This window comes from Rattus rattus, chromosome 1 (assembly GCF_011064425.1).
Source record: "Rattus rattus isolate New Zealand chromosome 1, Rrattus_CSIRO_v1, whole genome shotgun sequence".
Classification (NCBI taxonomy): Eukaryota; Metazoa; Chordata; class Mammalia; order Rodentia; family Muridae; genus Rattus; species Rattus rattus.
In genome coordinates this window covers 33,465,544-33,487,947 of record NC_046154.1, presented here as the reverse complement: position 1 = coordinate 33,487,947, position 22,404 = coordinate 33,465,544, and the positions used below count along the sequence as shown (strand labels likewise).

At 45.7% G+C, this 22,404-nt stretch overlaps 1 protein-coding gene across 1 annotated transcript in view; it reads left to right on the top strand.

Moving 5' to 3' along the window:
• Positions 1 to 22,404, top strand: part of Mtf1 (metal regulatory transcription factor 1) — a 41,839-nt gene that overhangs the window by 5,081 nt on the left and 14,354 nt on the right. The window contains 4 exon segments of the mRNA XM_032898356.1: positions 13,336 to 13,574; positions 14,407 to 14,538; positions 17,595 to 17,668; positions 18,416 to 18,552. Of these exon segments, the coding sequence (XP_032754247.1) occupies positions 13,336 to 13,574; positions 14,407 to 14,538; positions 17,595 to 17,668; positions 18,416 to 18,552 (582 nt within the window).

The following is a 22,404-nucleotide window of genomic DNA, read 5'->3' as shown; positions in this document are numbered from 1 at the left end:
CTAGAATGCAGAGAGGAGCAGGGAATACGGATGGAAAGACAGCAAAGTTCCAAATCCAGACAGCAATGAGAGCTTGTTGATGGTTCGTGCTGTTTTAGAAGCAGTGGGAGACTTGAGGATTTGGGAGTCAGGAGCAATGTGGTTTGAGTATCATTTTAGAGCCAGGTGGAATAGTGCACGCCTTTAGTCTCAGCACTTGGGAAGCAGAGGCAGTTAAGTCTCTGTGAGTTTGAGGCCAGCCTGGTCTACATAGTTCCAGGACCACCAAAACTATATAGTAAGACCCTGTTTCTAAAACCAAAATCAAAATAAAACCAGTAGCATCTTAGAAGGAGTGCCCTGGCAGGGGGCAAGGACCTGGGAGGCAAAAAACGCTAAGACTTTTTTTTTTTTTTCTTTTTTCTTTTTTTTTTTTTCGGAGCTGGGGACCGAACCCAGGACCTTGCGCTTGCTAGGCAAGTGCTCTACCACTGAGCTAAATCCCCAACCCCCTAAAATGCTAAGACTTAATGGCTTGCTAGAAGACACTTGGGTTTCATCTAACTGATGAAGGAAAGAGCCTAGGACTGGAGGAGCTTGGTATCCTGTTGGAATTTGCATAAGGAGCCCTGAGGCAAAAGCCAATCTTAGATTTTAGTCTAACTCCGTGATGAGTCTTTCCTTGAGGACTGACTAGGCGTGGCGGCACACGTCTTCCATCTTGGCACTCAGGAGGCAGAGGCAAGTTGATCTCTGAGTTCAAGGCCACCCAGGGCAACACTGAGAGCCATTCTCAAAGATTTTTTTTCCCCTCAATGTGTTGAGTTGCTGGGTTGATGAGTAGGTGAAGAGCCTACCGTGGTAGATAACTTCAGACATGCTCGGGCTGCATGCTGAAGACAGAGCGGCTCTTCCACTCCTTACCTCCCCCGTCTTAACGGTGAGTAAGTCTGTTAACAAGAATTGGGTCAAGAAGAGGGAAGTTCTCAGGGAAATGAGTAAGTTTGTTTCGCTCGTCTTTAGCCCTTGGGAGTTAGGAACAGAAGGTGAGACCCACTGGGATGTAGGTCTGAGGTCAAGGAAATGACAGATCCTCAATTCCGTGTGGGGCAGCAGCGTGAATGAGGGAGGCGCTAGGGGCTGGAGAGAGAGATAACAGTATTCCAGGAGGTGGGTGGAGTGTGCTGTTCTGGACTCTGGGTCAGGAAGGCTGACTTCCTGTGTGACCTGAAGGGGGACTGAGGAGCCATAGGAGATCGTTCCATCTTGGTTGCCACTCACATTTTGAAACAGCCTTCAGTCAAGCCCAGGGTGCAGAGTGTTTGAATGAGGGAGAAGTGAGCTGGGATGAGAGAACAGGAAGCAGGAAGTGTGAAGTTTTTGTTTTATTTTGTAAGATTTATTTATTCTATATAAGTACACTGTCGCTGTCTTCAGACACGTCAGAAGAGGGCATCAGATCCCATTACAGATGGTTGTGAGCCACCATGTGGTTGCTGGGAATTGAACTCAGGACCTCTGGAAGAGCAATCAATGCTCTTAACCACTGAGCCATCTCTCCAGCTCTTCTTTTAAAGTTTTTTTTTTTCTTTTTTCTTTTTTTTTTCTTTTTCTTTTTTCTTTCTATTTTTCGGAGCTGGGGACCGAACCCAGGGCCTTGCGCTTACTAGGCAAGCGCTCTACCACTGAGCTAAATCCCCAACTCCTTCTTTTAAAGTTTTATACTTGGTAGAAAAAAAGCACAGGCATTGAAACTTTTTTTAAGTTTAGAAAGTTTGAGCTGGGTGTGGTGGCTCAGGCCTTTAATCCCAGCTCTGGGGAGGCCGAGGCATATGAATTTCCTGGCCAGCTATGGCTGCCCTGTCTCTAAACTAATAATAAGTTAATTAAGTAAAACCTCAAAAGTTTGGGACCCAGCTTTAGGCCACCTTCAGTTAATGATTACTGTACAAGTGTTCATGATGAACCCATATTTGAGAAATGTTAAGTAGAACCATACTACTTCATAACTTATCAGAATTTATTACGTTTGGTTTGGTCATAACTAAGAAAGAAGAAAATAGAGACTTTTCTAAATGCTATAAGCTAATGCTATAAAACGTTTTCCAGGGGATTAGTAGAGCACAGTGTTTGTTTGTTTGTTTTTCAGGAATGCTGACCTAGGCAAAAGAGAAGATGGGGGAGGGATTATGCAATCTGATATTAGCTGTCCCTTTCCTGTTTTGTGCTCCTTACCAATTAGCTGCTTCTGTTTGCAAGCCTGGCGTGCCCCAATGGTTTCTTCAGGCAATTTAATCTTGAACAGGGCAGGATCAAGGATGGTATGAACTTGTTGCCAGTGACTATCTTCCCTTCTTCAATCTTAACATCTTCTACGTGAGATCTAGGTAGAAGATTCTATAAGCTAGACTTCTTTGAGTTGGGTCCTTAACCCTGCAGCCTAGGGATGGTCTCAGACTCACAGCTGTCTCTTGAGGTCTGCGATGAGAGATAAGAACCTTTGGCCCAGTTTGTAAACTGGCGTCAGGCTTGGTAGGTTTGGGGCCGCCATGGGTATCAGGAAGGAGCAGCAGCCGCGGCCCTAGTCTCTGGAGGCCAAACATTCAGGCTTGCCTTCCAGAAGCACACTCTTACTTTAGTCATTGATTGACAGTGCTTTTTTTTTTTGGCTTCCAAATCCACTTAGTCAGCCTGAGGAGGCCATGTTTACCAATAACAGCTGCACGATCTTTAACCGCTCTTGGCCCTGGAGCCTGTTTTATGCCTGGCCTTTTTGCTGCACACATTCACAGGCACTGCTCTGGAGAAATGGAACCCTTTGATAACTCCTCAGTCTTCTTGGCTTCCTAAGCAGCTTAGTTTCTGAGTCAGATGTAGCCTGACTTTCCTGTTTATCCCTGATTGTTCCTCTGTCTCCATTGGTGTGCAGATGGCTTTATTGATTGCTTTATTATTGTTATTTTTCATCATGCTTGTCTTGCGCAAAAACCAAGCCAACCAGAACCTTGCCACATACACATACCATTTCTAACTACCACAGGACCTCTGGGCACCCTGATTCTTCCTTTCCAAAATGGGTTCTCCTTGTTGATTGGTAGCTTTGAGAGTTTCCATCAAAACATTGTCTTTCTTCTTAAACACCACCCATATACTTTAGAGCTTCCCCCTCCAGGTTGCTAAGCAGCTGTTCCTCTGATAGGTTCGAGTGGTTCATGGTTCCTCAAACTTTCATGCATCTCTGTTCTTCCAGAGAACCTGCCAAGAACTGTGCTTACCTCCTCTGTTACCAACCTTCCTGTCTCTTCTGCTAAATAGTTGGGAGGGCTCATAGGCCAGACATTCTCCATGATGTCCTAAGTATGCCAAGCATAATGAAACAATAATAAAGCAGTCGGTAAGCCAACTGCACACTAAGGAAACAGCAAGAAGCAGGTGCCGTGCTCTCTGAATTGTGCTCCTAGGTATTGCAGAGATTGGATTGCTAGTCCTCCTCCTCCTCCTCCTCCTCCCCCCACTCCTCCTCCTTCCCCTCCTCCTCCTCCTTCTCATCTTCTTCCTCCCCTCCTCCTCCTCCTTCTCCCCTCCTCCTCTTCCTCTTCCTCCCTCTTCCTCCTCCTCCTCTCTTTTTTTTTAATTTTAGATTAAAACTTTTGTTTGTTTTGGTGGAGGTTTGTTTGTTTGTTTGTCTTTTGAGACAGGGTCTCTCTAAATCTGGTTGTCCTGGAGCTTGCTGTGTAGACCAGGTTGGCCTCAAACTCACAAAGATTCTCCTTGTCTCAGCTTCCCAAGTACTAGGGTGAAAGGTGTGAGCCAGCACGCGTAGGTGAATTTGCTTAGCCTGACAGTTTTGTTTTTTTTTTATTAAACATTTATTTAATGTATATAAGTGCACTGTAGCTGTCTTCAGACAACCAGAAGAGGGCATCAGATCCCATTACAGATGGTTGTGAGCCACCATGTGGTTGCTGGGAATTGAACTCAGGACCTCTGGAAGAGCAGTCAGTGCTCCTAGCCGCTGAGCCATCTCTCCAGCTCAGCCTGACAGATTTTAAGTAAGAATAAATGGGTTAGAAGTGGCATGCCTTGTGTCCATGAGGCTAAGGCAGGCGCTTGCCATGAGTTTGAGGCTGGGCTGTGCTACAGGGTACTTTCCAGGCCTGCTGGGTTACAAGAAGAGAGCCTGACCCAAGAAAACAAAAGGAAGCAAAACAAAGGGTGGGGCGGGGGTGCTGACTCTAGTGTCCAGAGCCTTTTGACAGTTTGTCCTTTGTGTGAGGACTGATTCCAGTCTTGTTCCTCAGTGGCAATCCGCGGGGAGTGGAGCCATGTGCTCAGCCGCCAGGGCGTTGGGCTGTGCTGGAGTGGAGCCGCCCACCTTCCACTGCACACCACAATTCCATGTCTTCACGGCTCCCTGTTCAGCTCCCACAAGATTGTCATTCAGAAGTAGGACTGAAGAGCCTGTCACTGACTGAGAGTGCAGTGCTGAGGGTCCATTCATTCCCCTCCCAGGTTTGACTTAGCCAGCTTTCACCAGATGTCAGTACTGATAACCCACCAGCGCTCGGAGAACGGCAGGGGGGCTGGTGGCTCCATGTGGCTCTGCTGGAGTCCAGAGCAGAATGTTAGTGCCCTGTGCCACCAGGTGAAGCCAGTTGGTCAGCGTGTCTCCTCCATGGTAGCATGCTGTTTGTCTCTCGGACCCATCACAGAGGGCCTCTGGCCTGGCAGAGGGACATGTCGGTTTTGTGCCACACCGGTTTTTAAAGTTGGTACTGTAAGAGTTCTGGGTCTTAAGCTGATATTTTACATGGACTGTATTAGGTACTGCTGACATCTTATTCGTCAAAGAATGGGAGGAAGTACTTGAATTTTAGTGCTCTCTCCTTATTTAAATCAAGCTTTTCTGAAAATGAAAGATGATTTCGGCTTTGTTCTCATCTTTGTGTTCTAGTGTATGCTAGCTGTGTAACCGCAGACAGGCTGCTCTCCTTCCTCACTTGTAAAGTGGAAATAAAAATACCCCACTGCGTCGTTCTGTGAAGATTGAGTGAGATTTATGTACTATGAAATGTGCATCGGTGTACCTCAGACGTCAGGCGCCACGTCTGGTCCAGTTGTTGAGTTGTGTGTCCTCTCTCTCTCTCACCTGTTCCCAGAGGTTCGGAGAAAGGTTAGGTGTGTCAGCTCCTTTGCTAGAACAGTTTTGGGAAGCATGTTCTCGAGACAAGCTGTAGATAGTGTTTGGAGGCAGGCGTCTTTGAATCCCAGCACTGAGGCGGCAGAGACAGACGGCTACCAAAGCCAGTCTGGACTATATAGTTCAAGGCTAGTTTGAGACTCTGTCCTAAAAGAGGGCAGTGGAGGTGGGAGATGTGATTGGGTTCTAGGAGAGCTCACAGACACTTGGTGGCCAAATCTAATAAGCTGGACTTCTGTATTAACATCACTAACTGATGGGCTGTTTGTATGTTTTTGGGTTTTTGTTTGGGGGAAGCAGGGAATTGAGCCCGGGGTCAGATGATGCATGGCCAGGGCTCTATACTGTACCTCCAGTTATCTTTTATGTTTTTAATTTAAATTTATTTATATGTATGAGTATTTTGCCTGCATGAATGTCTGTGCCTAGTTCATGTGGAGGCAGAAGACACCTGATGTCCTGTAACTAGAGTTGCAGCCTGTTGAAAGCCACTGTGTAGGCGCTGGGAATTGAACCTGGGTCCTCTGGAAGAGCAGTCAGTCTCCTAACTACTTAGCCATCTCACTAGTTCCTCTTTAAAACATTTTATTTTTATACAAATGTGTTCTGACTGGCTTTGAACTCACTCTGTAGTATGGGGTTGTTGTACTGGAATTTCCTTTCCATATCTTCAGATGAGCCATCAGACCAAGCTTTTAACTGTGTTATAAAATGAGGGTGTTTGTGGTCCTTAAGCAGAGGGCAGTGAACACCAACCAGTCCTCGCTACAAGTAATCATTTGCCCTCCTTCTTGGCTTCTTTCATTTCCTTGGTACCAGGCCACTGAAGGGCACCGAGATCCCATGGCTAAAAGTGAAGGCTTAACTATAACTCTGATAGTTCACCCTTTTAACAACCATAAAATAGACACTGTTGGTCCGCATTTTACAGAAGAAAATCGAAGCGTAGAAACAACTAGCTGGTATATTCCCAGTGTTGGGAGGCAGAAACAGGATCCTTTCGAGTTCTCTGACTGTAGGGTCTGAGAACTTCAGATTCAGTGAGAGACAGTGGCTCAGAAAATAACATGGAGGCCTGCTGCTGTGGTACATGTCTTTAATCCCAGCACTTAGAGGCAGAACCAGGTGGATCTCTGTTTGAGGGATACATAGTAAAACTCTGTCTGTAAAGACATAAAATAGAGCACAATACCTGATGTCAACCTCTGTCTTGTGAATGCTCTTGCACAAGTGCACACACCCTCATGCACGTACCCCATAAGCACACACCTGCAAATAGAAGACTCCACCTTCTTTTGAACGGAGAGCTGTCTGATGCTGAAGTCAGTGCTTCTTAGGATAACACACCAGTGCTACAAAGGTGACACTCGCTGATGACAGGGCTGAGAAATGAAAGAGCAAGAGGGTGTCCTCAGTTCTGCATAGACGGAGGGGTGAGGGGTAAATGCAGCCCTAGGGAGTGACGGACGGATGAATTCAGCTCCAGTGGGCATTAAAGAAGGGGGCTTGTTCAGAGCACTTAGACTTGTGTTTTGAGAACTGTCCGTTTGGAATAGAAGTCAGTGCTATTATGGGGAGCAGATTTGCTGTGGGGAGAAGGGACAGGACGTCACTAGTGATGGAGAAAAAAGAACAGAGTTTGATATTTCCTCCCCTAGGGTTTTTTTTTTGTTGTTGTTGTTGGCTTTTTTTTTAATTTTTTTTCAATTTTTTTAAAATTTATTCATTTATTATATATAAGTACACTGTAACTGTCTTCAGACACACCAGAAGAGGGCATCAGATCTCATTACAGATGGTTGTGAGCCACCATGTGGTTGCTGGGATTTGAACTCAGGACCTCTGGAAGAGCAGTCGGTGCTCTTAACCTCTGAGCCATCTCTCCAGCCCCTTTTTGTTGGTCTTTTTGTTTCTCCTTTTTTGAGACAAGATCTTGCTATAGTACAGCCATTGCTAGCCTGAAACTTGCCATCAAGACCAGTCTAACCTCAAAGTTAGGGCAATTCTCCTGCTTCTGCGTCTGGGATCCTAGGATCAAAGACTTGCACCAGCACACTCAGTGAGGAAAGTGGGTTCTGTAGCTGTAACCACCAGCCAATCATTTATTTATGAGTGTTTGTCTGCTCTGGGCACAGAAGTCCCTCTCTTTATTGTCCTGTGTAGAGTTGAGTTCCTTCCGACTCCCTTTCTCTTCCAGCAGTCTAGGCATTTTTCGCTCTAACTTTGGAGAGCTTTGTCATCTGAATCTTTTCTACTGGAGCTTGTCTGCACCTGCCCTCCTTTGCTCCTGTCGCCTGAGCTCTGTGATCATCCTCACTGAATGTTGCTGTTTCAGAGCCATTCAGAACACTCTGCAAATCTCAGCCCTCATGCCTCCTGGACATTCGCAGCATTATACTCGATGCTTGGCGAACTTACCCAGGCCTCTCTGTGCTCTTTAGCAGAGTCCCCCACAGCTCTCTGAAGCCACCGGGAAAGTTTAAGTCAGGCTTCAATTTGAAGGTTCTTTGAGAAACAAGTTTTCTTCATGTCCAGTGGAGTCTCCAGTGACATGTTCCCATGACAGATACTGTCATTCATTTTGACAAGCAGACGACCCATATGTGACCCTTCCCTGAAGTCTTTGGATTCAGCTGGGCATCTCCTCTGTAGATAAGCTTGCTGTAGCCCAAGCCTCAGGTCCTGTGTCTGTCTATTGCCCTGTGTCAATAGCTATATCAGCGTAGCTCCTTAGACTGTGTTCTTGCCTGCCCTAATTCACCTTTTGACAGCAAGGGCCTTTGTTGTTGTTGTTGGTGGTGGCACCAAACACAGTATAATTCTGGAACACAATTCTTCAAATCCATAAATGATAACTTTCAGTCTCATTTAAAGTTACATGATGTTGTAATATATCTTTGTAGCCATGACAACACTACAATTTTTCTTTCAACTTCCTGCTCTGATCCTGTTTGAGGAGGTCTAGATTTCCCTTTGTGTGAAATTTGTAGCTCCTTTAAAATAATTCTGAAAGCTACTCAATGTGATGTCCATTTGTTATTTCCAGATAAAATGAGAAGTTGAGAATTCAGTTTATTATAGGGAGAAAAGGTATCTAGTACCTAACACCACTTTTTTTAAACTTTTTTTTTTTTTTTTTTTGAGATAGGATTTTTGCTATGTAGCCCAGGCTGGTCTTGAACTTGTATCAGTCCTCCTGCCTCAGTCATTCTCCTGAGTGCTACCCCCTCCCCCCCATAACTGTGTCCTGTGTACCTTTCAGTACCCTTCCAGTCCGTGTGTTTTCCTCACTTGGCCTCTTCCCTTTCTAATCTGCCAAGATTTCTTGAAAGCATAGTTGGCTGACTGCTCACATCCTGGCCACTGCCCTGCCGTTCCCACGCTAGTGCTGTGGCAGGGAGACTGAGGGCTTATCAATTGGTGGTCCTTGCTACGTTTGACCCAGCTGGCATCCTACTCAGAACTTCTTTCCTGCACGATAGTCTTGGGGTTTGCTTACATATGTTTATGAATGGCAGGGCATGCTATACACGCATAGTCACACTGGCGGGGTATGCTGTACATGTGTAAGTCCACTTGTGTATGCACGTGCCTAGAGTTGATGTCCAGTGTCCTCCTTTACCACTCTGCACTTTACTGAGACAGCATCTCTCATTGAGGCTTGAGCTCACTGAGTGCAGCTTGTCCAGTTAGCTGTCTATCCTGGCAATCATCTCGTCTCTGTCTACAGAGTCCTGAGATTACGGTGGCCATGAGGCTTGTCTGTGGGTCTACCATCTGAACTCTGGTCTTCTCAACTGCACAGCACAGCAAACCTCACCCACTAAACGTCTCCCCAGCCCATCACCTAAGAGTCTGTCACTACTTTGCTAGCAGTAAGGCTTGCTGCGTTTGTTTCATTCATTCATTCAAAATATAAATGGAGCAAGTGCCACTTCTTCACAAGGCTAGTCTCTGAAGTTGTCAGTGAGCAAGGTAGTTATAGTCCCTGCTGTCAGGCAATTTAAGTTGAGATTGGAAGCAGCCATTCATTTATTTAATTCAGTAAGTATAATGGAAGTTATTGCATCTTAGTTGTATTTTGTATTTTAAAGAAAAGGTGGTTGGTGTCTCTTTGCTGGTGATTATTTCTGGAAATACTGCTTCTCAAGCATACGTGGATACTCAGCCTTCTTTTTTTTTCCGAGCTGAGGACCGAACTCAGGGCCTTGTGCTTTCTAGGCAAGCGCTCTATGATACTCAGCCTTCTTATGTAAAGGGATTGCAGTGTTTGCATGTAGCCTGTGTACATTCTCTTATATACTTTAAGTATTTAAAACATTTATTTGTGTGTAAGCACATGCAGAGGTCAGAGGTCAACTTTGTGGGTTTGTTTTCTTCACTTTTACATGTGTCTCAAGGATTAGTCTTGACAGCGTCTATAATGAGCCATCTCGCTGCTGGCCCTCTGTATACTTATGTTAGCTTAGCTGACTCAACGATGCATTTGATGCAATACAGATGCTTTAGACATTGTTTAGGGAATCAAAGGCAGCTCCATACATATTCAGCACAGACACTCCTTTTTTTAATTGTATTTTCAGTCCGTAATTGGCTAAGCCCATGAATGCAGATCCCCCAGATTCAGAGGGCTAGTGGCCCAGGAAGCTGTGAGAGCCTAGGAGAAGCAGGCCTGCACACTGAGACCTGGAGCTGAGGACCAGTCAGGGAGAGGCCCTTGGGGAAGAAATGGCCAATGGGGGGGACTGAATTGGAATTCAGATGGGAGCAGGGCAGCGGTGAAAGGGGCATTCCATTGCCTCTGTCGTCTCTTACAAAGTTGTCGGCTGCTGTGGCAACTGAAGAATGGAATTCTGCTCTTATCTCTCGTCACTGTGATGGACCTTATGACGGAGACCGTCCCTGGTCTTCCCCCTTCAGTGATAGTTTTGAAGTTTCCATTGGTGAAGTTGGTACATATTCATGAGGGGATAATTACCAATGTGAGCCAAGTGTCAGGTTCCCGGTAAAGATATATAATACTGGCCTTTAAAGAAGGGCGCTGTTGTGTGGACATGAGAGGTTATGGAGGACCTGGGAGGTACGGAGACTTGAATTAAAGGAAGAGTCTTGGGAGGAAGCCAAGAAAGGAACTAGACATTTCCAGTGAAGGGAGAGATCACAGGCGAAGAGGTAGGAATTGAGGCTCTCAGAGGACCAGTGTGCTGTGGCGAGCAGCTCTAGGTTGGACATTCTGCTCTCCTAGGTCCTGAGTTGTGTGAGAAACAAAGCATCGGAGGGTCTTAGGAATACCCTGACTATCCTGGTAGGCATTGTGACTCTTATGTGGGGAGAGGCCATGTGGATGGAGCTTTGTTTTAGAATTGTTCTGGCAATGACTTCAAAACTAGGCACCAAGACATCCGTCTGAGTGGACTACAGAATGTGACCTGTGTGGATGTGAGAGGCTCACCGTCAGTACATGAACAAGCACTTGTTTGAGGTCCTCTTAGCAGTTGGAGAGAGGGAGAGAGGAGAGGAGGAGAGGGGTCGGTTAGAAGGAAGGAGTTAGGGGCCCTCCCTTCCCTATCTAGCCAACCAGCTGACAGGCTCGATCCTGTTTAAACCAAGCTTATTTTCTTTTCTTTTCTTTCTTTTTTTTTCTTTTTTTCAGAGCTGGGGACAGAACCCAGGGCCTTGCGCTTGCTAGGCAAGCGCTCTACCACTGAGCTAAATCCCCAACCCCTCAAGCTCATTTTCATATGGCACTAGAGCAATGGTTCTCAACCTGTGGACCTCGACCCCTTTGGTGGTCGGCGAACCTTTTCACAGGGGTTGCCCAAAACCATTGGAAAACACAGATATTTACATTATGGTTCATAAAATAGCAAAATTACAGTTATAAAGTAGCAATGAAAATAATTTTATCGTTGGGGTCACCACAACATGAAGAGAACTACATGTATTAAAGGGGTCACCGCATTAGGAAGGGTGAGAACACTCTGCTCTTGGGTTAAGTAAGAATGCTGTTTGAGGAGAGATGGGGGTTGTTGAGTTGTTTGTTTGTTTGGTTCATTGGGGGAAGGAGGGTCAAGACAGAGTTTCTCTGTGTAGCCCTGGCTGTCCTAGAACTCACTCTGTAGACCAGGTTGGCCTCAAACTCAGAGATCCACCTACCTCTGCCTCCCATCCCGTTTGGCTAATTTTTAATTTTTTATGTCTATATGTGTGAGCATCTGCTGAGGGCACAGGCTTCAGAGTCCAGGACCTGCCCACAGTTCCTTTGTGAGAGCAGTACACGCTCTTAACCACAGAGAAACTGCTCAGCTCCTGAGAGTGGTTTTTTATTTGTTGTTTTCTGTAAGAGTTGAACCCAGGACCTCAAGCATGCTAGACTAATACTGAACCACAGCTCTGGCCTCATTCAGATTTTACATTGTTAAAGAAAAGCTCTTAGGTAACCCAGACTGGTTTCAAATTTCCTGTGTAGTTATGATAACAGAATGACCTTGAATTTATTAGTTTGTTTTTGAGGCAGGATCTCATTGTATAGCCCTGATTGACTTGGACCTCTTCAGGTTAACCAGACTGACATCAAACTTAGAGAAACCCATCTGCCTCTGCCTCTGCCTCTGCCTCTGCCTCTGCCTCTGCCTCTGCCTCTGCCTCCTGCCTCTGCCTCTGCCTCTGCCTCTGCCTCTGCCTCTGCCTCTGCCTCTGCCTCTGCTCTGCCTCTGCCTCTGCCTCTGCCTCTGCCTCTGCCTCTGCCACCCAAGCTGGGTTTAGGGTGTGTGTAACCACACCTGGCCAACCTTGAACTTTTGATCCTAAGTGCCAAGATTGCTGACACACCCAGTTTATGTATGTCTTATAGGGATAGAACCAGGGCTGGGAAAGTGCTCTACCCACTGAGCTGTGCTCCTGCCTAATTCTTGGATTTTTATTCTTGGATTCTTTTAAAAATCAAAATAATATTTCATAACATGAAAATTATATAAAACTCAAACCTTAGTGTCCATTTATGGACATTTAAGGTTTAGGGATATGGCAGTGTTTGGTCATTTGTCTGTGACTACTTTAACATGCAGGGCAAGGCTTGCAGGCAAGGCTTGCATAGTGACAGAGACCATAAAACCTAAAATAGTTTCTCTTTGACACTTGAAATTGTTCGTCCTTAACGTCACCCATTCTTTGATCAACACCCTTTCTGAGACAGCATGGCTGTCTCGTCCCTGAGGCTTTGTCCCTCCAGCCAGGCTTTACTTTGTCTTCTCTGTGCCAAGATCAACTCAGGGGTCCCAACATGTCTGTCTGTCTTTCCTCCTTTTTTTTTTGTGGTGGTGTCAAGACAGGTTCTTTTTGTGTAGCCCTGGCTGTCCTGGAACTCCCTCTGTAGATCAGGCTGGCCTCGAATTCACAGAGATCCACCTGTCTCTGCCTTCTGAGCACTGGGATTAAAGGCGTGTACCACCACTACCTGGAAAAGTATTCCTAATTCTTACAACAGCTCTTATTTTTTAAAAATTTATTTTTATAATTTTTAGTTACTTGTTTGTTTATGACTGTGTGAATATGTACAAGCAAGTGCAGGTGTCCGGGGAGTCCGTAGATGACAGATCGCCCTGGAGCTGGAGTTACAGGCGGTTGTGAGCGGCCTGATATGGATTCAGAGAATGGAATTCTGGTCCTCTGCAAAGCTACAGTACATGCTCTTACCTGCTGCGCCATCCCTCCAGCTGCCTGCAACAGCTTTTATAAAGACAGACTTAGGGGGGTTGGGGATTTAGCTCAGTGGTAGAGCGCTTGCCTAGGAAGCGCAAGGTCCTGGGTTCGGTCCCCAGCTCAAAAAAAAGAACCAAAAAAAAAAAAAAAAAGAATCCTTCCTAACCTGTTCTCAGTTCTTTCACACAAAGACAGACTTAGGGCTTGGGTTGTAGCTCAGTCAAGTGCTTGCCTAGTGTGCACAAAGCCGGAGTTCACTCCACAGCGCTACATAAAGCCTAGGTGTGGTGCCTCATGCATGTAAGCGCTCAGAAGGTGGGGACAGGAGGATCAGAAGGTTAAGGCGCTAAGTTTTCTGTCAACTTGTGCTTCGTGAGACCCTGTCCCAGGATGGAGAGGTGAGACCTGGGCAGTTCTTTTTTCCTACTGATGAGGTGTCTCCTGTCCTCTGTCAGGTAAAGCGGTACCAGTGCACCTTTGAGGGATGCCCGCGCACCTACAGCACAGCAGGCAACCTACGCACCCACCAGAAGACTCACCGAGGAGAGTACACCTTCGTCTGTAATCAGGAGGGCTGTGGCAAGGCCTTCCTCACCTCCTACAGCCTCAGGATCCATGTGCGAGTGCACACAAAGGAGAAGCCATTTGAGTGTGACGTGCAGGGCTGTGAGAAGGCATTCAACACACTGTACAGGTCGGCCTCTCTCTCGCTCGCGCTCTCTCTCTCTCTCTCTCTCTCTCTCTCTCTCTGTGTGTGCGTGCGTGCGTGCGTACGTGCGTGCGTGTGCGCCTGCCCCTGCCAGCCTCCTGACCCTGAGCTTGGGGCCGCAGAACTGTCTCCTTGCCTATGACAGCAAGGAGACTTTGGGACTTTGAAGAGCATAGCTGCACTTACCTGTTTGAAGCAGTCAGAACTTGCTACTTAAAAGATAGATGTCCCGTGGATTGAGTGGAAATGTTGCCACAGCTGTGTAGACTTGCATCTGGAGGAGTGCCATTGTACAAGCCCTTGGGATTTTAGTAGTTGGCACAAGGTTAGATTGGCACAAACCTCTGGGATAGCCTTCTATCCCGAGATGTAGGAAGGTACCCACTTCATGTCTATGTCTTTTTCCATGTTTGTGTCACGAGTCTTCCACAAATCATTAATATTAAGCAAAATAGCAAAATAACAGTGGCTAAGACCATACCATTCTGAAAGTGCCTGCTCCTGTTTGATGCTGGAAGCCAAGCAGGGTCGGGGCTGGGTAATACTTGGCAAGACAAGTAATAATGGCTGACACTGATGTGTGCACTGTGCAAAGGCAGGATTGTACAATAAAGACGCTTCGACAGTCCTGGCTAGTAGTCGAGGGCAGGACTTGAACCCAAGGGCGTCTGTCCCTGGTTAATGCTCATTTTCATTCTCTTTGGGTGAGTTTCAGATGCTAGTGTACTCTGGGACAGCGTTTTGGTGCACTTGATCCTGACACTGGGAGGCTCTGTGGTACATTCTGTGAGGAGCATTTCTCTGGGCCATTTTGCAGGTTGAAAGCACATCAGAGGCTTCACACAGGGAAAACGTTTAACTGTGAATCTCAAGGCTGCAGCAAGTACTTCACCACACTCAGTGATCTGCGGAAGCACATTCGAACCCATACAGGAGAAAAGCCATTTCGGTAGGTCTTGCTGCTCTCCGTCTGTCACTGGGTAGGCCTCAGCTGGGGATCTTGGTAGGCTCTAGGATGTTTTCACTGTAGGAAGAAAACTCCCTTACCTGTTCTCTTCTCTGGTGGTGGAGCTCTGACCAACTGCTGTGGGTCAGAGACGTTCAGGCAGACTGAAGCATCTTTCCCGAGGTGATGGCTGTTCTGCCTCATTTGTTCTGTATTAGAAAGGTGTTTGTGGAAGCTGTCTTATACAGTACATACTTTTCTCTGTACTAGGGAAGTATTGAGATCATGAGTCAAGGGCTGGGGATGTAGTCTGGGCTACAGAGTAAGATTCTATATCAACACCCCTTCCCCCTAAACAAAACATCCTTACTTAAATGGGAAAGAGCCCCAAAGTTATTATAGGCAGTGTCTGATGCTGTCAGCCAGAGGGCCTTGAGCATCGAGAAGGGGAGACCGACTGAGGGCGGGATTAAATTGTTTCTGCGCATGCTCCTGTAGGAGGGTGAGGTAGGAGGCTTAGCTCGGTGGTCTGCACGCTCCACTCCTTCTTATTTGCTGCTGCTGTTAATATCTCATGTTTGTACACATACAGGACCACATGCTTTTTGTGTTGATATGTCCAAATCCATAACGTTTTATTTGATAAGTATGTGTCTGTGGGAGCCCATGTCTTCTGGGTGCTGACACCCACAAGGCCAGAAGACAGCATCTGATCTTCTGGAACTGAACTAAACTTGGCTCCTCTACGAGGACAGTAACGTTCATCTCCCCAGCCCTGCCAGCCTCCATGGAGACAAATCTACTTCTATCAAGTAGCACTATAAATCTACTTTCTATAAAGCTAAGCCCCGAGGATTATGGCTGGTTCTTTACTACAGAAAGCACGAGGCAGCTGGTTACAGGCACTCAGTGAGTCTTCAGAAGCAGCCTCGGATGTTGTATGACATTTTTATGGAGTAATCAGTCTGTAAGGCTCCCCATAACCGGGTTGTAAGTATTGCTGAAGAGATCCCATAAACAATGCCCCTGAATTCTGATGGGATATTGCTTAAAGTTATAGCCGCAAGCACACCATCCTTCCGTTCTGAAGCCATTCGCCCTCCTTGGCATACTTAGAGGAATTGAAAAGTCTTCAGGGGCAGCTAGCTCTTAGACACCAATTAAATGAAAATGGGGTTTTAAATTACAGAGTCTCAGCCCCTTTAACAAGAGGTTAGAGTCCGGTTAGTTGCTCTATAGATGCTTAAGTACCTCCCCCCAATCGGGTTGCTAGGGGACTCTTATTTCTATATACATATGCATTTAATTTTGTGATGATTTAAAATAGTTTTGTCTTGGGGGCTGGAGAGATGGCTCAACGGTTAAGAGCACTGACCGCTCTTCCAGAGGTCCTGAGTTCAATTCCCAGAAACCACATGGTGGCTCACAACCATCTGTAATGGGATCTGATGCCCTCTTCTGTTGCGTCTGAAGACAGCGACAGTGTGGTCATATAAAATAAATAAATAAATCCTTTAAAAAAATAGTTTTGTTTTGAATATTAGAGGGGACCTAGACAGATATAGTGATGATTATATGTGATTAAAATCAAAAGGCTTTAAAGAAACTTTCTCTTTAAGGAAATAAGATATTTAGATTTATAAAAAAAATTTATTGGTCATATATTTAGGTTCTTTTTTTTTTTTTTTTTTTTTGGTGCTGGGGCCCAAACCCAGGGCCTTGTGCTTTTTAGGCAAGTGCTCTACCACTGAGCTAAATCCCCAACCCCATATATTTAGGTTCTTACTGAACAAAAACTAAAGCAATATTAAGAACTACACAAACCCTGCCCTTGAGAAAAGCAGATTAAGAAAACCCAGCATGCATCTGGCATGGTCGCATACAACACCTTTAATCTCAGCACTGGGGACACGGGGGCAGGCAGATCTGTGAGTCCCAGGCCAGCCAGGGCTACATAATGAGACCCTGCCTCAAGCAAACAAACAAACACACAACCTCTCCCCAAATGTACACAGAGATGAAATAAAATTGGAGGTGAGAGATGCCTCAAAGGAAGCATGTGGTGGATGCATTAGTATCCTGAGGGGGTGAAGCTCGTTTCTGGCATTGAATTATTAAGAAAGTACCCAGGAGCTAGGAGTGTAGCTCACCAAACATTCACAGTGCCCTGATCTTAACTAAGCATTAGTACTGTGTAAGCCAGGCATTGTGGTGCGTGTCTATAATCCTAGCTCCAGAGTGAGTCGAAAGGGCCTGAGATGTATGAAACCTTTCCTGATGTGGGAATCCGGCCTGCTGTGGATTATGGCTAATTCCGGATCACAGCCACACCAGCACTCATTGGGTTTATGTTCTGCTGTGTTCCCAGCTCACTTCCTGTATTTTTTGAGGCAAGGCTCATTTTGCAGCCCAGACCCGGCTGTCTGTGAATTTGTGGGCCTCCTCCTAGCTCAGCCTCTTGTGTGCGTGCTAGGGTTATAGTGTCTGCAGGTCCAGCTCTCATTACCCACCGTCAGTGTACATCGTAATTCAGTAGCTGTAGGATTTTCCACATAGACTCTCAGCTGGGTTCTGCTCAGTGATTGGTCAGATCTTGTCATTGGGATGCTCTCAATCTCAACACTTGCCTTACCTGTCCTGACTCTCAGCTCCATCCATGCATGCCACCTTTCCCTTCCGTTGTTTGTTACATTTATTTATGTAGGGGTTTCTCAGTATACCTGTAGCAGTCAGATGACAACTTGCTAGAGCTTTTTCCCTCCTGTCATGTGGTTTCCAGGGATCGAACCTAGGACATCAGGCTTGGTTGCAAGCACCTCTTACCTGGACTAGCCATCTTGCCACCTCCCATGTTTTGTCTTTGGAGTTTTTTTGTTTTTGTTTTCAGAGTTTTTTGTTTTTATTTTTTGTCAAGTCTTCTCATTCCCATCTCTAAAACCACTATGACTGATCTGATCTCAGTGTTCCAAACATTTGCTCTAGCTTGCATGCACAAGATGTCAAGGCTGACATTCTCTTACCTACTGACTGGTTTGTCTTTGCTTAAACAACTCATTTAGATGTGATCATGACGGCTGTGGAAAAGCATTTGCAGCAAGCCACCACCTTAAAACTCACGTCCGTACACACACTGGTAAGTTTAGGCTGATTTCCATGTTTTCTCCCTCTCTCTCTCTCTCTCCTTCCTTCTTCCCTCCCCTCCCTCCTTCCTTTCCTCTGTCCCTCCCCTCCCTCCTTCCTTCCTCCCTCCCCTCTCTCCCTTCCTTCCTTCCTTCCTTCCTTCCTTCCTTCCTTCCTTCCTTCCTTCCTTCCTTTCTTTCTTTCTCTCTTTCTCTTATATTTATTTGTTTGTTTCTTTGGGTTTTTTATTTGTTTGTTTTTCAAGACAGGGTTTCTCTTTGTAACCCTAGCTATCCTGGAACTACTTGAGTAAACCAGGTTAGCCTAGAACTAGAGTGAGGTCCACTTGTCTGTGCCTTTCCAGTGCTAGGATTAAAGGAGTGTGCCACCATGCCTGGCCTAATTTCCGTTTTCCCTTTAAACCTTCAGCAGTCCCTTATCCAGGTTCCTCTTGAGACCTATAAAACTAGGAGAGCGAGTGAGTGCAGGCAGTGTGGCCTTCATCTACAATCCTGTGTTTTCCATGACTGACTTGAGTCAAGAAATTCAGCTTTAAGCCATGAAACCAGACATACCCTTTAGAAACAGCCATGAGGAAGCCAGCAGCCTTCCCCCCAGGCAAGGCTGCTGCTGCTGCTTTCCTTGGCTCTGGGTTTTAAGACTGAGAAAGTCAGCACCTTCCCTTACTCAGACTCTCCCACCATTAGAAGGAGAAAGCTTTTCTGATTGTGAAACTAACATGGCTTCTTCATTCCTGCAGGCGAAAGACCCTTCTTCTGCCCCAGTAACGGCTGTGAGAAGACATTTAGCACTCAGTACAGTCTCAAAAGTCACATGAAAGGTCACGATAACAAAGGCACCGCCTACAGTGCACTTCCTCAACACAATGGATCAGAGGTGTGTTCTGATCTGGCAGTTTGGTTTGTTCTTTTCTGTTGTTGTTATTCAGCTAATTTTTACTTTATTTTATATGGATGTGTGTACCTACATGAACATATGTATATATACCACCTGTGTGCTCTTGAAGGGCAGAAGAGGCCATCAGATCCCCTGGAACTAGAGTTAGAGCTGGTTGAGAGCCGCTGTGTGGGTGCTGGCTGCTGAGTCTGAGTCTTCTGCAAGAGTAGCAAGTGCTCTTAACCACTGAGCCGTCTCTCTTAAACTCTGAGCCCTGTCAAAGTCTGCCCGTCCTGCCGTCCTCCAGCTCCATTCTAGACAGACCTTGGGACGTGTACTGTTGCTTGCTCTTCTTCTCTACATTTGTTATCATGTGCACTGGAGTGCACAGTCACAGACATTGGTTCTCTTCCTCCACTCTGTGGGCCGCAAGGATTAGGGTTAGTGTTGTCAGCCTTAGCAGCAGGCGCTTTTACCACTGAGCCGTCTTGCCAGCCCCCTTGCTGTTTATAGCTTGGTAGTATTCGCTAGCCTGTATCTGTTAATGCTGGAAAGTGAGTAATACTATTATCTTACTATGGGGGGGGGTAATAAAGAAATGGAAGCTGGTAAGAGGAATCTGTCCGTTCTACCTTGAGAATGTGTCCGGAACTGATTCGATTTGCTTCTGTCCTCCTGGGTTTTTGTCTGGATCTTTGCCATGAGTGGCTAAATGTTTATTTGTTTTGTTGTTGATTTGGTTTGGTTTGGTTTGGTTTTGGTTTTTGAGACAAGGTGTCTCCGTGTAGCTCTGGCTGTCCTGGAACTCATGTGGACCAAGCTGGCCTTGAGTAGGCCAAGTGCATGCTGGGATTAAAGACATGCACCACCATGCCTGGCTAGGCTAAGTGGGTTTTTAGCATCTTTTCTCCTTCTCCTCAGGCTTCTCCCCTCCTCATCTGCTCCTCGTCTCTCCCTGTTCATTCTCCACCAAAGGTGCTCTACTCTGGCCTGAGGCTGCAGGGGCCATCTGCAAGGCCTGTCGTCCCCCATCCTAGATTTCTCCCCAGCTCCAGGTTAACTTACTCAGTGATCCCCTTTGGAATAATAAAATTCACAAAGTATAAAATAAGGTTTATATTTTTGGAGAGAGAGCCTGCTCAGAAGTCTGTGGTTTCTAACTTTTAAACAGCGAAGGACCCTTTTAAAGGGACTCTCAGTGCTGGATAGAAGGCTCAGTGGGTAAAGGCGCTTGCCTCAAGCCTGATGGCCTGAGTTTGAGTCCCTAAACCATGGGGAATAGAGAGAACCACTCCTATAAGGTGTTCTCTGACCTCCATGTGTATGCTATGGTGCCCCCTCCACACATCAAAATAAATAGAAGGTCCCTGAATTGTTAGTGCTGACCAGTATTTGTTGAATTTAAGTCTGTGCCTGTGTCTGTGCTAGGTTCTGCCTCCCTCACATCTCCGTGAGGTCACTGTTGTCACCATTCCTGTGCCACTGACTAAGAACCTTGGAGCTCCTTGCTATTGAGAACTCAACTTTCTTTTTCTCTTCATTCATTGTTTTTTTGTTTTTTGTTTTTTTCATTTTTTTACTTATTCACTTTACATCCCACTGTCCCCTCTCAGTCAGCCCCTCCCACAATCCTTTCCCCCCCATCTCCTTCCCCTTCTCATCTAAGTGGGTGGGATCCCTTCTGGTTATCTCCCCAATCCTGGTACTTCAAGTCTCTGCCAGGCTAGGCTCTTCTCCCACCCCACTGAGGCCAATCAATATGTATTATATATCAATATCTATCTATATCTATATATCTATATATATATATCTACATACAATTTTATTATCTACATTGATTATATATACACATACATACATATACACACATACTCATATATATTACATATCAATATCTATGTCTATATCTGTATATATATAAAACTACATACAATTTTATTATCTACACTGATTATATATATACACACATACTCATATATATATTATATATCAATATCTATGTCTATATCTGTATATATATAAAACTACATACAATTTTATTATCTACATTGATTATATATACACATACATACGTACATACATACATGCATACACACACATACTCATATATACACATGCAAACACACACACACACACACACACACACACACACCTTGGAGCAAGGAGAAATGAAGCAGCTTTCCAAGGTCTACATAGCTTGTCACTAGTATGCCTCAGGCAGGCAGTGTGACTCTAGAGCCAGCCTCCTAAGGTCTGCATTGTTAGAGACACGGTAATGTTAGTTGTGAAGAGGGTGGCCTCTAGTACTTAGCAGCCTCAGTTCAAACCATTCTTCTGTCACTAAACACATGTCCTTAGGTAGATTACTTCTGGGCCTCCTCATCTGATAAAACCAAGCAAAACTGCTTGTTGGGTCATAATCAGTTTCTCATTTTGTAGCAGTGCATGGAGAACACTGAGTGTAGTAGCCAGGGTTCTCTAGAGAGAGTAGCAGAACTTATAGAATAAGTACACACACACACACACACACACACACACACACACACACACACACACACACACCTTGGAGGGTCCAAGAATCCAGTGCTTGTTCAGTTCACGAGAATGACTATCTTAGCTGGTCTTCAGTGTATGCCAGGATCCTGAAGAAGTTGGCTGCAATGCTGCTGATGGAATGGACTTGGTGGCAAGGGTGGGAGGAAGGAGGGAGAACTTCTATCTTCCATGTTCTTTATATAGATTTCCAGCAGAAGGTATGGCTAGATTAGAGGTGAGTCTTTCCACCTCAAAAGAGCTAGACTAGGGGCTGGAGAGATGGTTCAGTAGTTAAGAGCACTGACTGCTCTTCCAGAGATCCTGAGTTCAATTCCCAGCAACCACTTGGTGCTCACAACCATCTGTAATGGGATCTGATGCCTTCTTCTGGTGTGTCTGGAGACAGTTACAGTATACTCATACATAAAATTAAAAAATAAAAAAAACTAGATTAAAGGTAAGTCTTCCCACCTCAAAAGATTCTGATCACAAGTGGATCACTTCCCCCTTCAAATGATCCAGTTAAACAAATGTCTGTCACAGGCTTATCCAGCCTTTTTGGGGTTTTAGTTAATTCCAGATAATAGTCAAGTTGACAACCAAGAATAGTTGTCACACTATGCCTTAAGTCCACCAGTGTTGAGTCTTGGGGGTGTGTCTCTGCCTCCGTTTGCACTCAGTGATTCCTGGACTGAGGCTTTAGAGGCCATCTGCAGAGCTCTGGTCCAACAGTGACAGTGCCAGCCTGGGCCTGTCCCTGTCTCCAGCCATGTATGTCCAGCCTTCCACTGACATCTTCACCTACATAACACAGATCTTCTGCAATCTGACCTGACCAGACCTGTTCCTCCTGCAACCTTCATGGAGTAGCACAGGCTACTGACTTTCTCCAACAGAGGTAGAGATTCAAGTCCTGGTTGTTGAAACTGGGAAGCAGAATGTGGTTAGATGAGAATTATCTGCGTGTGCTGAATGTATACATGGGTGGGGATATCTGACCCACTTGAACAGAAGCAGGATCCCATAGATGGAGGGTCAGGGTTGTGACTCATGTTCAGGAATCCAGAGTTCAGGGTTGCCTGAACAACAGAAATTTGAATTTCAGCACCACCTTGAGGAGGAACCTGGGGAGCCCCTCTGGAGACATTAATGAAAGGGGAATGGACTTCCCAGTCAGAAGCACTCCATTTGCCCTCTCTTAATTAGCATAGATAGGGCACATCACTTTCTTGTCATAGCATCACTTTTCCAGTGTTTCAAATGAGAGTAAAAGTAATTAACACTTCTCCGGTTTACATGAACAGCGAATGAGTCTTG